Source organism: Populus nigra, chromosome 5 (assembly GCF_951802175.1).
Source record: "Populus nigra chromosome 5, ddPopNigr1.1, whole genome shotgun sequence".
Taxonomy (NCBI): domain Eukaryota; kingdom Viridiplantae; phylum Streptophyta; class Magnoliopsida; order Malpighiales; family Salicaceae; genus Populus; species Populus nigra.
The window spans coordinates 17,467,375-17,485,338 of record NC_084856.1 but is presented as its reverse complement, the minus strand read 5'-3'; the positions used below and the strand labels follow the sequence as shown (position 1 = coordinate 17,485,338).

General features: G+C 29.5%; 1 protein-coding gene across 1 annotated transcript; it reads right to left on the bottom strand.

Annotated features, from left to right (window-relative positions):
• Window positions 1–3,590: 3,590 nt before the first annotated feature.
• Window positions 3,591–14,188, bottom strand: LOC133694839 (serine carboxypeptidase-like 34). The gene is made up of 12 exons (XM_062116541.1): window positions 14,007–14,188; window positions 13,650–13,718; window positions 6,142–6,368; window positions 5,862–5,966; window positions 5,611–5,700; window positions 5,367–5,459; window positions 5,197–5,285; window positions 4,801–5,079; window positions 4,585–4,721; window positions 4,377–4,472; window positions 4,159–4,264; window positions 3,591–3,740 (listed from the first exon to the last, which is right to left on the bottom strand). Exons 1-12 carry the CDS (start codon window positions 14,186–14,188, stop codon window positions 3,591–3,593), a joined length of 1,623 nt encoding a protein of 540 aa, XP_061972525.1.
• Between the last annotated feature and the right edge of the window lie 3,776 nt (window positions 14,189–17,964).

The window sequence follows — 17,964 nt, the reverse complement described above, 5'->3', positions numbered from 1 at the left end:
CTGTATCCTATAGATTTCTTAAGGTATCACTTCTCAGTCTCAAATTGAATCCCAAATCATGCAAATGTTGGCCAAACATACATAAACATTAAACATAGAATGTAATACTCAACAACTGATGTATTAATTCAATCAAAGAAATTGTTCACATATTCATAGCAAGGTCACATCAAAAATCCCAAAATAAGAATCTACTCTATAGTTGAATTAAAAAGAAACAAACTTGATACGATGAGCATCACTCAAAAGCAGAGACTGACAGTAGAATAACTAGGTGTCTTCCAATCTGATCTGATTTTCAACCTCTATTTTTCTCTGTTTTCATCTCCATTTTTCTGCTGCCTCCTCTCTTCTTTTTGGTGTATTGTAGGGTCTCTCTCTACCTCCATGTTACCCTAGCTAATCTCCCTTCATGTCTTTTATATTTTGGCCTTTTTACCCCACGCTGGAATGAAGACATTTACTTCTCTGTTGTGTATTCCTTCTTATCTGGATGTTGCGGGCCAGATTTGAGGCAAAAAACATGCGAATTCAAAAATCTCTATTTCTGGAGAAATTGTAGAAACTCAAATCTTCTTTCCAGCAACACTGATCTTGTAATTTTTGGACCTATAAGACTTGAGATATGAGCCATAACCTGAGACAACATTTGGAGTGCAGGAAGTTCGGGTCTAATTCAATCCCTATTTTTTTGACTTGTTTTTTGGGCTTCAAAACAGCAAAACTGAGTTCAATGCCCTTCATATATTTTGTAGATCTTCATCTTAGATTTTGAAAATGGTGATGAACTCCTAGAATTGAGTCGTATAACTTTCTTTGCAGCCCAAAATCAATCAATGTTCGGCTTTACTGTCGGATTCTGCCTGCTCAGCAATCTAATATCTGAAAACACATTAATTTCCCATAAGGTCAATAGTTCAAAAAAGGATCCAAAATTCTAATTAACTTGTGCAACACATCCAAAATATTTCAAAATCAAGCATGAATAGTGAAAAATATACATGCTATAAATTCCCTTATCATATGTCCAATGCTAGACCTAACATGCCTTCACGTGGACATGTTTAGTGATAGCACGTATCAGTCCAACATTTTCGAGAATGTGAGAAAATTATACCTATATTTTTTGTTAATATGATAATTTTTAGAAAAGATATGTGTAAAAATATACTAATAAAATCTTGATTCATTAATAGATAACCTCAGCAAGTTGTGGTACGTTATGTCCTACTAAAATTGAGCAATTTAAATGATGGAATTAGAAGTTAAATCTGATTTTAGCAAACTATTTTGATCAAACAAGCAGTAATATTTGTATACCTGCATGGCTTTCTCCTGCTATATAGAATTCACTATATTTCCACTGAGGAAATCTTTTGAACCAATTTAGGAGAAACTAGAATTTATTTTAAAAAGTAATTTTATTATTTTATTATGCTTTAAAAATATAAAAAGATTGATTTTTCATTAATTAATCTGATAATGACTAATGAATCTTATAAAAATATATTATATTATCAAGAATAAAATTATTATTACAGTGTTTTAATCCATAATATAATGAATTTGCAATCACAATAAATAATTTAGTGATTCCTTTAGTTTTTTTTAATAGCTCATGAAGAACACTTTTATATATATATATATATATATATATAAGGATCGCACATGACTTTACCTTAAGACTGAAACTTAAAATTACTTTTGAAAATAAAATAAAAGCAAACAACTTAACTCAAACCTAAAATCTAAGGTAAGGAACATGAGAGTGGAGGAGTCGGCAATGTGCACATACCACTTATTTAGTATTTTATTAATATTGTTTTAAAATAAAAAATATAAAAAAATCTTTCCTTTCCTGTATATATTTTTTAAAAAAACACGGTAAACATGTATTTTCCATCTTTAATCTCTCTCTCTCTCTCTCTCTCTCTCTCTCTCTCTCTATATATATATATACACACACACACACACACACACACACACACACACACACACACACACATACAAGATGACATGCCCGCGCGCTGCCGCGGGCTTATAAAACAAATATATTTGATAGTGTTATAATTGTGAACCAGCGCTAGATAAATAATAGAAATTAAAGGTATGATGGAGCAAATATTTCATGATGAAAAAAAAATTGTGTTGGTGATCCAAAACTTAGAGACTGAACAAAATGATTTGTAGTAATTTACAGTGTTTTGTGAGAAAAGATACAGTGCTTTCGCCACATGATTTAGCTTTTCAGTTAATAAAAAGAAAAAAAAATTACAAAGCTAAATTCTCTACCAACTTAATATTAAAAAATAAATCAACAAAGATAATTTTGGAAGGAAAAAAACCCATGAGAAAAAACGTTGCAGCAATTAACAATGTTTTGCGAGGAAAACTATAACGCTTTTTCCAAATAAAATAAAATAAAAAACCATTTAGAGAAATATTGTAGCAATTCACAGTGTTTTGTGAGAAAAAATACAACGCTTTCCTCATATGATTTAGTTTTATTGTAATTATAATTCTTAACCAACTCAATATTTAAAAAAAATCAACAAAGATAATTTTGAAAAAAATCATAAAAAAATCACATGGAAAAACACTGCAACAATTCACAGTGTTTTAAAGAAAAAAATTATAAAGCTAAATTTTTAATCAACTCAATATTAAAAAAAATCGACAAATATAATTTTGAAAAATAAAGAAATAAAATAGAAAAATTAAGTGGAAAAACATCATAGCAATCCATAGTATTTTAAAGAAAAAAATTACAAAGCAAAAATTTTAAAAGGTAAAATCAACAAAAATAATTTTGAAAAAAAATAAATGACAAAAAAGAAAAAATAAGAAAGTTGAAAAAAAAAAAGAAAAAAAAAGGGAAAGCTAAAAGAAAAGAAAAAAAAAAAAGAGAAGAATCACTGTGGATTATTGTTGTAATCCACAGTGTTTTGTGTGTGAGGTAACAGTAAATCTCCCACTCGGTTTTGGTTTTGGTTTAGTATATTAGTGAATGTGCGAGTCTCCCAAGCTAATCAGGAGCAAATATTGCTGGAACTTGACTAGAGGTTGGCTGGGAAGTTCCGTAAAACGGTCGGCATCTTGAATTGCCTAGATCTTATGGTTAAGATCCCATGAAGAGGCATTCAACAACAACTAAAAAAGACGAAGAAAGGCACAAAGTGAATTCTGAAAGTCCCTTTTTGGGGTACCCCAAGACGTGGTTAATAGTTCTTTCAGTTTATAGAGTGAAAGCTTATGAGTTTGTGTCAAACATGTGAATCCAAAATTGAGGTCTGAGCTTTTTATATATTCTTGATTTAGATGCATCAAATATTTCTGATGACATATTATGATAATGCAAAATTACAGACAGAAAGGTACAGAGGAAATGCTAAAGAAATTAAGACATTTCTTTTAGAACAATTTGGCATGTATGATGTTGCTGCATGACAACCAAGTTTACGGGTAAATTAGAAAGATGGATCAACACATAAAAACAAAAACTAGTACAATATTAGGTAATTGTAAGCTCAATTCCTTCGAGGAATGTTCTGCAGCTTGATAATTTCATGACAAATTGGATCATGGGCTGATTAAAAAGCAACAGATGGGAGTTTCTTGTTGGCTAGGAAGTGTCTGACGAGTTGAAGAGCACGCTTTGGAGCATATGTAGGAACTTGGTGACCTGCTCCTCTCACTGTTATGAATGTCAACCCATCATAGGTAATTGTCCAGCCTCCAACCTAGATCATATAAGAAATTAGTTTCATTGCAAGCGATTGTTGAGTGAAGAGCAATTTACATTTACGAAAAAAGCTCTTAGACTCTTTTAGATTTCAGATTGATGTTATGTTTTATGTATACTGCGTCACTAGAGAAGACTGCCTAAACAATGTTTTATAAAAATATGATTTTTTAAATTTAAAATTAATTTTTTAATATTTTTTAATAGTTTTAATACACTGATATCAAAAATAAATTTTAAAAAGTAAAAAATATTATTTTAATATTTTTATTTTAAAAAAACAACTATTATTACAATATCAAACACTACCATAGCATTTGACTTGGTGCAGACGTTTAGCTAAATCTTTTTGACATTTCTAACATCACAGTTATTATTATAACTGATCATAAATCCCTGTGTGGAAAATGTATTACCTCTCTGTGATTATACCATGGAGTCCAATCTTCAGTAACGTTTAGTCCAAGCTTATTTAAGCTATACCTGGTTGAGGTCACTGGAATTCTACCATCTGTGTCTCCACTAATTATATAGTAGAGCGTAAATTTAGAAGATTAACAGACGATTCCATACAGAAATCCCAGATATAACTAATGTTTAAGCATCAATTTTTTTTTGTTTGAGGATTAATTACCTGAAGACCCATACGCGAATGCCCCCATTGATGAGCTTCTTAATTACTGGTAAGATTGAAGTGGCCGAGTCTTGCCAGGCTCTGTTCACATCATTACTAGACACAAAATAGACCAGACAGAATCATGAGATTTCAGATACACTTGTTCAAACAGGTTAATTTACAAGAAAAATTGCTAATTAATCAATGAGTTTTAGATAAAACTAACTTGCAAAGGACATATGGTCCTGGTATGTTGGTTACATTAGCATGAAGTGCTGCCTGAACGTCTGGAAGATTGAAATAATCTGTTGCATGATTCATGGTACATGGATCATATCCTGCTGGAATTCTACGCAGAATATCCTGTATAGAAGGACCTTATCACTTGATTAGTTAAATGAAAGATAAATTTAAGGGAACGAAAAGGAAATAAAGAGCATACGATTGTTTTGAGGGATTTTGGGACTGCAAACATTTTTGTAGACTTGGCAAAGGGTTGATCCAGAGGACAAGTTGGAGAATACAAGCTATACACATTGATGATTTTGTAGACATCATAGTACTTCAATAATGAATCCCAGCATTCTTCAGTCAGATTTGTGATAAAATCACAGTTTTTCTTGATTGAATTGTACACCCCATCTGAGATTATTGCATGATCCCATGCATAATCTATCATTCCTTTCTGATCAGTTTCATCATCCAATATTGCATTTCCAATCTGCACAAGATGGAACAAGCTGTGTATGGAAAAATGATCTGTTTTATGCATTTCTAAGCCAAAGTATTATGATGTCTATAAAAATAACAAGGATTCTAATCTGCATATTAAACCTACCATGAAACCCTTAAGATTTATGTAAGTGTCCTCTGTGGAATTCTTGTTCTCATCGAAGATAACTTCAGCAAGTTGTGGTACAAAGTGGCCTAAATTGAGTCGTGTAAATGCTGTCAGAAGTTCAGAGCTGCCAAGTTTGCATAATATTCAGAACAATAATATTTACAGACCTGCATAGCTTTCTCCTGCTATGTAGAATTCACTGGACTTGTATTGTGGAAATCTCTTGAACCAGTTTAGGAGAAATGTGCGCGCATCCAAGGCTAAGCAATAAAACAAATGTAACAGTGTTAATTTGAATGCTAAATTTACAAGCCCTCCATCTGTTTTTCTTCTATAAGTTCTTATGATCAGTCATGACAGTGATAAGTCTGAAATCTTATAATCAACTTCTATTATCCAATTTTCAGTTACCCGTCATATTATCTCCTTGAACATCAAGACTTGTATTAGAATATGAAAATCCAACGCCGGCCGGAGAATCCAAGAATAATAAATTTGCAGCTGTATCATTTGAAAGCAATGAAACAAGGAAAAATGTTAACGCTGCCCTCTTTTGCAGTAGGTGGTCTCCTTTGCTTAAGTTAGCTGAAAACTGCACACCGCTCATTCATAATGAAGATATTTATATAGTAGAATTTTGTGGGAAAAAAGAGAGGAAATGCCTTTATTCCAAGTGTAATTATTGAATACTATTGATGGGCCTTCCTTCACCAAAAATGGGCCGAGCTCTTGAGCTTCACCAAACCCAACAGATGAGCATCCAGGACCTGCAAGAGGAGCACTTTAATGATACTTGATAGCATTGACTGTTATGGAAAAGGTTGAATTGGATTTTTTTTTATGAACAAATCCATGAACTGGATGTTTAGGGATAATTTTTCTATAAAATCATCTTGCTTAAAAAAATAAAAAATAGATGACCCTTCGTAGATAGTTAGGTACCTCCATTGAGCCACAGAAGGAGAGGTTTCTTTTCAGGCTGATATGTTGCTTCAAAGAACCAATAGAAAAGTGCCTTCCCATAAGTTTCATCAACTGTAACATATCCAGAATATTGCTGGAACTTCACCGGAGGTTGCCCAGGAAGTCCTAGAATACGGTCAGCATCTTGAAGTGCCTTGATCTTATAGTCAAGTTCCCATGAAGAGGCACTCAAGAACAATGCAAAACTGCATAGAAAAAGATGCAATACAAAAGCTGAAAGTCCCATCTTCAGATCGTTCTATTCAAGATGTGGCTAGCTCTAAGACCCTTTATAGCTTAAAAGCCCATGGATTGGTGCCGAACATGTAAATCAAAAACACTTGTTCTCTTAAGCTTCATTAAGTGTCAATATGTGAATTATGTCCTTGACCTTGTCTTGATATCTAAAGAGATCATGCAAAATGTCAAAGCTGGCAAATGCAGCTTGTAATCGTTTCCATCTGTACATGGAAAGCTTATAGGTTGGTGACAAGCATGTAAAACAGCCATGGAAAATGCAACCTGTAGTCCTCTCCATTTTTACATGGAGAGCTTGTAGGTTGGTGACAAGCATGTGAAACAACTATTGTCTTAACCGATGATCTTGTTGATATTAAAAAAAATAAAAACAAAATTGAAAAATATTCAGTATGTCCTTTCACTTTGTGTTTCTGAGTAGAAATATGTGACAAACAGAACTACTAACGAAGGTTCTATTATAAGCGTTTGCTTGGCTTCATTAGCCCTAAACAAATTCAAGGAAAAAAAAAAAACCCCTCAAGGGAAGCATAAACCGCCAATTCAAATTTCACTTGTGATATGATCATGAAGAAACCATTCTGGTTCATGACGTGCCATAGTGTTTGTTCTTAATTATTCAAAGAATCTAAATTAAGAAATAAGAGAAATTAAGAGGTTAAACATTTGAGAAAAACAATTAATTTGTTCCTTCATTTTTTGCTTTATGATATGGTGAAACTTGCCGGCATCTTTATATGAAGTCACAACATTAAAATCATCAATTAAATGTAATCTAGCTTTTAAATATATCCGAACTGATCATTCATTTCTCCTTAACAATTTTTCAAGAGTAAATTATTAGAGCTATCAACATTTGGAGGATGCATGCTTGGCAAACCCTCCAAATAAGAGTTACAAAAATTCATAGGAGTCCAAGCTAAATACAGATTCTGATTCTTCAAAAGTGTAGACACTAAAGGTGTTTGAAAGTGTGTTTGTAATTGCTTTTAAGTGTTTTTAGTTTGAAAAAAATATCAAATTGATTTTCTTAATTTTTTTTATGGTTTAATTTGATGTGTTGATGTTAAAAAAAAACTATTTTAAAAATCTCATTATACCACAATCTCAAATACACACTAAAAGTAATAACAAAGTCGAACGATAAGACAATTTCTCATTCATCAATAATTAAATACCACCAACAATAGGAATATGATTTGCTCATATTACACTCTAGTTATTATAAGATGAAAAAACTGATGGATTTTTAGTTTCATTTGATATGGTTTTTATAAATTGATTTTTAATCTCTAACTCATACAAAAATCATAAATATATTTGATTAAAAATAACTTTTCATTTATTTCAAAAGTTTGTTACAAAATCGAGTCAAAATTTTTGAAATTTAAAAATGACGGGTCAAAATTGTTAAGTTACCAACCTCAACATGAAAAAATAGATCCAAATTATTAGTGGCCAAACTCGGCATGAAATTCAAAAATAATTGGTCAAAATTATTAGGTGGCTATTCTTAATATGAAATTTGAAAAATGGATCAAAAGAAAGTTGTCATTGGACTAATGATCTTTACTAAAAATAAAAATAATATTAGAAAAAAAAATTTCATTAGATTGATAGGCTAAGCTTAAAAATGTTGTAAGCTTTGGCTAATGTACAGGGAGACACCTAAGGGAAGATTCCAATCATGATATGTAAGTAGATTGGCTAATGTATAGTCTTAAAAAGAATCTCTCATCACTTGGGTAAATATAGGTAGAATAATTTATTGATTTATCATACAACTCAATCCCTTTTCCTTCGAGTATTAATCAACCAAATATTCGAGTACTAATCAACCAAATATTGATAAACAAGCTACACTCTTTATCATACTAGGCTATAATGATAATTTATCTTGGAAGCTTATAATGACCAGACTTCTGGTTATGTAGCTTATGCTTGCTTTATTAACTTCATTGACAATAAGCTGATGAGTATTTTTCAATATTGATTGTCCTATCACCCCTGTTATGATATTTCATGCATATTAAGTTTACTTAATGATATTATAAAAAGATCATTAAAGGAAGGTTCTAGTCATGATATATAGATAGGTTGGCTAATGTATAGTCTCAAAAAAGGTCCCTCATCACTTGAGTAAACAAATCTTAAAAAGTTGACCTAATACTTAGAAGGTGCAAAGAGAATAAATTAGATCAATGCCATATTAACTACTAATTATAATCATATAGACTTTTAATTAGAGTCTAAGGTTTCATGAATGCTAATATGGGGTGGAACCTATTGGGACACCACTAATTCTTTATTTCTAACCTAAATCAATGAAAATGGCATGTAATGGATGCACAAGCATAACTTCATATCCAATTCATACATATAATAAATAAAATGTATAAAATAAAATGCAGGAAATAATAACACATAATTAGATGACTATTGAATCAAACAAATTATGTAAAATAAAGAACCACAAAACAAATATTAGAACAAAACACATCATTTTCTTATACAAACAAACATAGCCTAACACTTACTAAGTTTCCCCACCATTCTATAGCAGGGTACATCTCAGAGAGCCAAATATAAAAAGAGATTAAATTAGAAAAAGAAATCACCAACTAGTTTTATGGTAACTAGAAAACCCTGGATGATTTTTTAAAGATTCTAGATAAGGAGCTTGTTATATAATAAAAAAAAATAATATAATTCCCCTACACAGACTACCTAAAATAAATTGTATTGTTGTTTATAAGAAAATGAGAAGTCTTTGTTGTCCTCTAAATTGTCTAAAATGACATTTTATTATAAAATCTAAACTAAAAGATTAGTTTTGGATTTAGGCTTGAGAAAAATATGATTTTTTTGCTTAAAAATTAGTTGGGCATAGATATGTATGGATAATTAGTTATTAATAGGTATTGAACCCACGAACCCACAAGGATTAAATGGATTTGAAGGCATCGCTCGTTCTTGACGGGTCTATGTGGGATCACATTGATCTAGCCTAAATTGACTAAATTGCATTAAGAAAATATATATATATATATATATATATATATATATATATATATTTGTTTTTTTTGTATTTTTAAATTACCTTTTGGGATATTTTGTATTTTTAAAAATATATAGAAAATAAAGATAAAAAATGGATTATGACAACAACTTCTCCCCATTAAATTCTTCTTTAAAAATGAATTATGAAAACAACTTCTCCCCTATTAAATTCTTCTTTATCCTCATTGGTGCAATATGGAAATTATTTCTTTGATAAGGTCAACACCTTTTCATATTGCATCAACAAGTGATAACAGTTTCCAATGAATGAAAATATCATGTTTTCCTTTTTGAATTTTGATCTAAGATGACTTGAGGAATGTTTAAAGTTTCAACAATATCATTTAAATTTAGAAAGCTAAGTTTGGATAGAGTTATTAGATCTAATTATTTTATTGGGAAAAGAAACATGAAACATTAGATAAATACGAGACCTCACTAGTAAATTAAGATTATAAGCTAATGTACCAATATTTTAGAACTATGATTGGCCATAATACTTTGTAGACAACTTGATATTTCTCCTTATGCATACAAATAATTCCCTATAAGATTGCAACTTAAGATATACCATTTACCCAATAAAGAATTATTTTTCCCTATGTTCATAATCATATATTTGCTTCATAATGCATTGAGCTTATTTGATTCTCTCTCTAAGCACCTTGATAACTACATCTCTGTCTAGCAACTCTTTATCTACCGGTGAAAGTCTGAATGTTCTAAAAACATAATTTAAGAGAGTGGGAAGAGGTTAATTAGTCTTAAATTATTATTAAGTATGGTTTTTTAGAAAAATCATAGATGTGAGATTTATTTAGAACAGAAATTCACAAAAAAAATATTTTCAAACAATTAAAAAGAATAGTAAACCTCTAGATTTAATTCACTTGGATACTGATGATTTAAAATTTATATAAACTAGAGGTAGAAAAAAGTAGTACATTACTTTTATAGATGATTGCACAAGGTATTGTTATACCTATTTGCCTAAATGCAAATATGAGGCTCATGAAATGTTTAAATATTATAAGAATAAAGTTGAAAATCAAATTAATAAGATAAATGTAATAAAAAAGTAATAGAAGTGGAGATTACGAAGCACTCTTCTAGTGAATTTTGTTTTCAAAATGGTATTATTCACCAAACTACTACTTATTCACCTCAACAAATAGCATTGCTAAATGAAAAAAAAAAACCAAAGACTAAAAGAAATAATCAATACCATGTTGGTTAGTTTTAAGAGCATCTTAAAACTTGTAGGGGGAGGTGATTTTAATTGTTAATTATATACTTCATATGAATTGTGAAAAGGTAAAAACCTTTATATAAATGCCTCAAAATGTGAGAATGTCTTGTAAAAGCTACAATATTAGATCTCAAAAATACAAGATAAGACCTAAACTTATGGATTGTGTTTTTATTCGATATGCTTACAATGATATTGTAAATCAATTTCTTGTATATAAATCAAGTATTAAGGATATTAATCATAATACTATAATGGAATAAAATAATGCTACATTCTTTTTATATGATTTTCCATTTTAAAAAGTACAATAAATTTGTTCACTTAATAAAATCATTGAAGGTAATTCAAGTAGTCATTATCAATTAGAAGATCATGAAGTTGAACAAAAATGATTAAAATTGAGAAAACAACCTAAAAATCTATTTCGACTCTTTAATATACTTGTAACAAAATGAACCTTAGAGCTACTCTAAGGCAATTTCTTGCCTTAAAACTTATTAAAAGAGGGACGCTAATAGAGAAATTGAATCCATTATGCAAAATCATATATGAGAACTACTAGACCTTACACCTAATAGTAAATAATTAGATTATAAATGGGTCTTCAAACAAAACATGAAAGTTGATGAGACTACTAATAAGTATAAAGTAAGATGTGTTTTTAAATGATATAAATATTACAAGCCCAACCCAAAGTACAAGCACGAGCTAAGCATGTCTTACTCCCTAAACCTACTTTTCTTAAGTTCTTTGATCTCTAAAAGATTTGGTGTTCTTTAAGTCTAGTTTTAACTCTTTATTTTTCTTCTATCTAAACAACAAGAAAATTTTGTTTATTTTCTATGAAATTGAGGGTTTTTGATAGATTATCTATATATTAAAAACTAATAGGGGTGAAATTTTAAAAAAATATATAATTTGATAAATTATTTATAAATTAAAAAATGATGGGGTGAGATTTAAAAACATTTGTAATTTTATAACTTATTCTAAAATGAAAAAAAATAATAATGAAAAGGATTACATTATTTTGAAATAAATGATAGGACTAAATCACACTTAAGTTATAATTTTATTGTGTAAAGAAAAGAAAATGAAAAATCTAATAACCACATATAATATCTTAAAGACAATTATGTTATTGTAAAAAGACAACCTTGCCCCCAAAATATAGTTTAATGTTTTTTTCAAGGCAAATTCATAATTACATTATTACAATGCATAGCACTTGAGTCTAGTTGCACAATAGTTTTTTTAGTTATTATTTTTTTTTTTGTTAATAAGAGATTCTCAAACCATATAGTTTAGTTTATTTAGGAAAAAAAAATTGAAATTCTGAAGATAGGATTAAATACACCTTATTATGGTTGTCTATATCTATGATTAAATCTAGTCAAGTTAAACTTATTACAAATAACTTGATTGAATTGAATAATGTACCCTCAAATTATGGTTGTTTAGCCCCTCCGTTAATAATTTTCAATAAGTGTATAGTTTAATTTGAATAAAAAATAATTGAATTATTTATTAACAAAATAAAAAAAACCCAAAAGGAAATATTTCAAGAAAAATAAAAGAAGAGAATTTTTTAAATAAAAATAATAATGTTTGTATGGTGTTATGATATTTTGATCGATTTGAAATCGTGGTCTGTTTGGGAATGTGATTATAAATGTAGTTGTTTTTCAAAGTATTTTTCACTCAGAGATGTATTAATTTTTTTTAAAAAAAATATTTTTAATATCAACAAATAAAAATAATTTAAAAACACCAAAAACAAACTAATTTGAAATAAAAAAAATAAAAAAAATTAAATTTTTTCAAATACACTTTTAAAATATAAAAATAAACAGTACCTTATATGATATGTGAAAAAAAAAACACATGTTAAATTGGGTTTTTCTAGCTGTCCATCCCTTTGTTGGCTGCACATATCGAAACAAGACAACTAAAATATCAATTCATTTGTTCAAAGGTAAAGTCTTGTTGGGAGATAAAATCATTGATTTCTTTTTAAAAAGGAAGAAGAAGAAAGAAGAATTTAGAAGAAGAAAAAATTGCTCTATTAAATTACTTTTTTGAACGTACTAATATTTTGTTGTATTTTTCTTTTAACGTGGATATCGTTTTCACTTAATTTATACAAAGCATATTATACTATATTTTAAAAAGTGGGGGCAAAACAGTGTATATTTATTATGAATATAGATTTATTGTATTGTGGATGACGCTATACACATAAAATATTTACACTATAGATGGTAATTTAACACTTGTGAGGGAGCGATATCTGTTCAGTGTTTAGTCAACATATTTAGTCCTTATGGCCAGCCGCACACAAAACTAATGAAAACTTATTTTACTTAAGCTCATAGCGTATTTTTCTTAGAACTTATCCTCTCTAAAATAATTTTTTGTAATCCAAAATATTAATTTACTATAAATCCAAACTCGCATGGCTTGGCCTAAATCCTAAGCAAGAGCATAAGCACGAACTGGGTTGGTATGTGCGTTTATGAGTTTAAGTTCAAAACTCATTTTACTTAGAATTTATCCTCTTTAAAAACTTTAAAAATCTATATTTATTTTGTATATTTATGTATAAGAACAATTTTTTGTATCAATTTTATCTATAGACAATTTTGATTTCTCAAATAGAGCTTTCTCTTGGAATTCACTGCAGAAAATATTAAATTCTCTAAAATTAATTGCAAGATGTGGAAAATATTGTAACTTGTCGATATGTCTATATAAGTTGTTTTTGAGCTTATAAGAGGCATTGATGAGATAGCAGTTGATATTGCGAAGGGAACATTAACAGTAATTGGAGTTGTAGACCCAGTGCTGGTGGCTAAAAAACTCAGAAAACCTGGAAAAAAGGCAGAAGTCGTTAGTGTTGGGCCGCCTAAGAAAGAACCAGACGAAGAAAAAGTTACTATTATTGTTATTACTAGCAGTGATCTCATCAACACCAGTGAAATCACACCTGCAACAAAGGGAGGAAAAAAAAAAGAGCACACACAGAAGAAGATAAACAAGCATGGATATAATAATTATATCCCAGCTAATGTTTTATTTCTCAGTCTTGTTCCAACATTCACGTACCACCATCTTCATTTATAGCTAGCTTCTTCAATTCCACTAGCTCATGCATGGTGTTGTTTTTACTGATAAAAATTTTCAACCGCATACTGGTGGCCAAATTAAAAGGCATATGCCGCTGCAACAACCTACGTCGCCGATTAAGCATGGAGATGTACCTGGAGGGAGGCACTTGTCTGCCGATTTAGGCATCATCACATTTGAGGGGGGAATGTTCTTGGTATTACTAGTAGTGATATCATCAACGCCATCAAAGGTGAGTGGGATTTCCCTCATAGAGAAAGCGCAAGGAGAAATAGTCGCCATGAAGAGTAAGGATACTATCAGAAACAAACTCACTTTCTTGCTATCCATCTCTCCCCCACACTCGCACACAACCGCTAAGCTTTTAATTTACTCACTCACTTGCAGAGTAAGTTTTTGTTCTTGAATGCATGATAGATGTTGCATGCAGAGACTTTATTATATAGCGGTGTGATGATTTTTCCGCTCTACAAATTGATAAAGGCACTCGGTTCAATAGAGCAATTCTGCAGCCCACGTTTAAGTGATATATACAGCAAAGTCATTATCACGTTTAAGTTATGCCTAGAAGAGGTTTCATTTCAACTCATCATTGTTATACTTATCTAGTTAGTTATACAGAAAACTATAGACCCGAGTAGTGTACACCGACCTAGCTGCCTCAATAAATTCACTATGCTACTCCTCATTTTGTGCAAGGGAGAGAGATACTAACAATAGATGTGGCGAAAATATTATTCCTTCACACACTATAAACACATACTCATGGATACTGTCAATTTATTATGCTCCAGGGTTTCTCTCAAAGTATTTTTTATACTGAAAGTATTTTTAATATATTAAAATAATATTTTTTTATTTTTAAAATTTATTTTTAAAATCAACGTATCAAAATGATTCAAAATATAAAAGATAATTATTTTTTTTTAAATTTAATTTTTTATAGAACGCCGTGAACACACAAGAGTATAAAAGACAAACTCACTTTCTTGCTATCCATCTCTCCCCCCAAGCTTTTAATTCACTTGCAAAGTAAGTTTTTGCTGTTGAATGCACGAGAGATGTTGCATGCAGAGGCTCTATATTTTTATTTTTTTTTTGTATGGGGTATTCGGGTCAGCTTGCGCATATTACAATTATTTTCTATAATCCACTGGACATCTTGTAACCTCAAGAACAAGTAAAGCACCGCGGGTGATGATTTTTCCGCTCGATAAATTGATAAAGGCACTCAACTCAATACTGCAATTCTGCTCGACAAATTGATAAAGGCACTCAATAATGCAATTCTGCAGCCCACGTTTAAGTGTTGTCCACCACTGGTCACCATCACTTCTGGACCACAGTAATATATACAGCGAAGTGATTATCTCGTTTAAGTTATGCCTCGAATATTTCAAGAGGTTTCATTTCAACTTATCTAGTTATACAGAAAACTATAGACCCTAGCTAGTGTACACCGACCTAGCTGCCTCCATAAATTCACTATGCTACTCCTCATTTTGTGCAAGGGAGAGATATTAACAATAGATGTGGGAGAAATATTATTCCTTCACGCAGTATAAACACATACTCCTGGATATTGTGAACATGAGTGCTTTTTCCCTTTTTTTTATTTAAATTTTGCTCTTTAAGGACCTAGCTAATTGAAGGCTAATTTAGCTAAAATTGTTAAGAGAGGGAAGAATTGAGAGATAGAGGACCAAAGTGAAAAATATGAAGGAGATGGGTGGCATTTTTGAACTTCTTGGTGAAATATTCAATTTCATCCTCATACGTTTTGAATTATAAAAATTAGGTCTCCATCCAATTTTCAAAATTTCAAGAAAAATCAATTTTGGTCCAATTTTATTTTTTTTATTTTTTAGTCTCTGGTTTGAAAGATAAGAGAAAAATTTATCGCATTCCAGTGATATAGAAAGAAAATCATTGTTGGCATCGATTCAATAGAACGCAAACCACATTAACCTTTGAAAATATAATTTTGGTCATGAACTCGAGACTAATTCAATAGAATGCAAACCATAAAAAATAACAAGAAAAAATTCTAAAAAAGGATACAAAATAAGGAAATATCAGCTTAAAAAAAAAAGGAAAAACATCAAGTGAACCTCCTAAACTTGGTCTAATAGCTAAAACTTGTGACCCATGAAATCCTAGACTTGATTTCAATCAAGAAGTTTAATTCTCAACAAATTTATTTTTGAAGGATGAAATCGTGAAAAAAATATTAATGAAAAAGTTGCAAAAGAAAAAAAAACAAAAAGAATGAGGATAATATCTGATGGAGAAAACCCAAAAATGATGAAATTTGAAAAAGAAAAAAAAAATCATCGGGGATGAAATTGAAAAAACATTTATAATTTTGTAGACTATTTATAGTTAAAAAGTACTAAGAGGGTGAAATTAAAAAACAAAATATAAGGGGCTAATTCAATAGAAGACAAATCACAAAAATGATAAAAAAAAATAAGAAAACATCAACTCGCAACCCATGAAATCCTGGATCCGGTTCAATCAAGAAGCTTAATTTTCTACCAATTTTATTTGAATGATGAAATAAAAAAAATATAAATAAAAAAAACTTGCAAAAGCAAAAAAAAAGGCAATAAAAAAATAGAGATAAAATTTGATAGAAAAAAAAATCTAAGGATAAAATTTAAAAGGAAAAATTTTAAAATGATCCCAAACAAAATCAATCACAATTAAAAGAACGGTGATCAAATTTGAAAGATTAAAACAATTATAGGGGTGAAATTGAAAAATATTTGCAATTTAATACATTATTTATAGATTAAAAAATTATAGAATGAAATTGAAAAACATTTGCAATTTTATAACTTATTCTAAAATTTAAAAAATAATAATGAAATGGATCACAATATTTTTAAATAAACTAAAACACTTTTAAGTAAAAGACAATATATATTTTTTTATTTTAAGATTAAATAGTAGATTTATGGTGTAAAAAAAAGAAAATAAAAAATCTAATCTCATACAATATATTAAAAACAATCGTGTCATTATGAAAAGATAATTTTACCTTGAGAACATAATTTAATATTTTTTTCCAAAGACAATTCATAATTATACTATTATAAAGAATATTACTATGAGTCTATAATCTTTTTGAGGAGATTTAGTTTAGGTTTCGTTTTTTTTTTTTTTGTTAATAAGAGATTCTCAATTCGCACCATATAATTTAATGCAAATGAATTAAAAAAATCATTTTATTTAGAAAAAAAAAGAATTGAAATTCTGAATATATGATTAAATATACCTTATTATGGTTGTCTATATCTGTGGATTAAATCTAGTGAAGTTAAATTTATTACAAATAATTTGATTGAATTGAATAATGTTCTCTCAAATTATGGTTGTTTACACTATCAGAAAATTGATAAATACAAATGAAAATACTGAGGGACTATTTCCGTCGGTAAATTTCCGACGGAAATATTTTCTCGGATATACCAAGAGAATTACAGTGGGGAAAAAAAAATTAAAACAAAGCAAAAAAAACGATAATGTGTTATTTTTACCAACGAAATTACCGATGGAATTTATTCCGCCAGTAAAATCGTTGATAAACTATGAACATTGTTCATCATGTCAATTTCAAAGGGATTCACCAATGGAAAATTCTGTCGATATTTTGCAGAGAGCTCTGAAACTGCTCACTTCCCATTTGCACTGTTAATTACTATTCTTTACAGACAAAATCACCGAAAGATTGAAAAGTTATCGGTGTTATTTGGCGGTTTTCTGAAAAATTTCAATTAAATTAAAATTTTAAATTAAATATTACATTAAATATTACAGATGGAATAACTGATAGAATGATTAAAAATATTAATAGTTAATTATCCGTCGGTAGAACTGTCAGTAAAACGCCTCAATAAAAAACCTAGAATTCATGATTTCACAATAGACAGGGCTCCTTTATTCATCTTCATCTTCTTCTTCTTCTTCCCCATATGTAAAAAATATCAATATCCATTTCTTTCTCTTCTCTTCTCTCCTTGACTCTTTTTCTTCTCCTTCATACTAAGGTATGTATTCTTCTCCTTTCTTATTTTTTCTTCTCAGTTTTTTTTAATTAATAT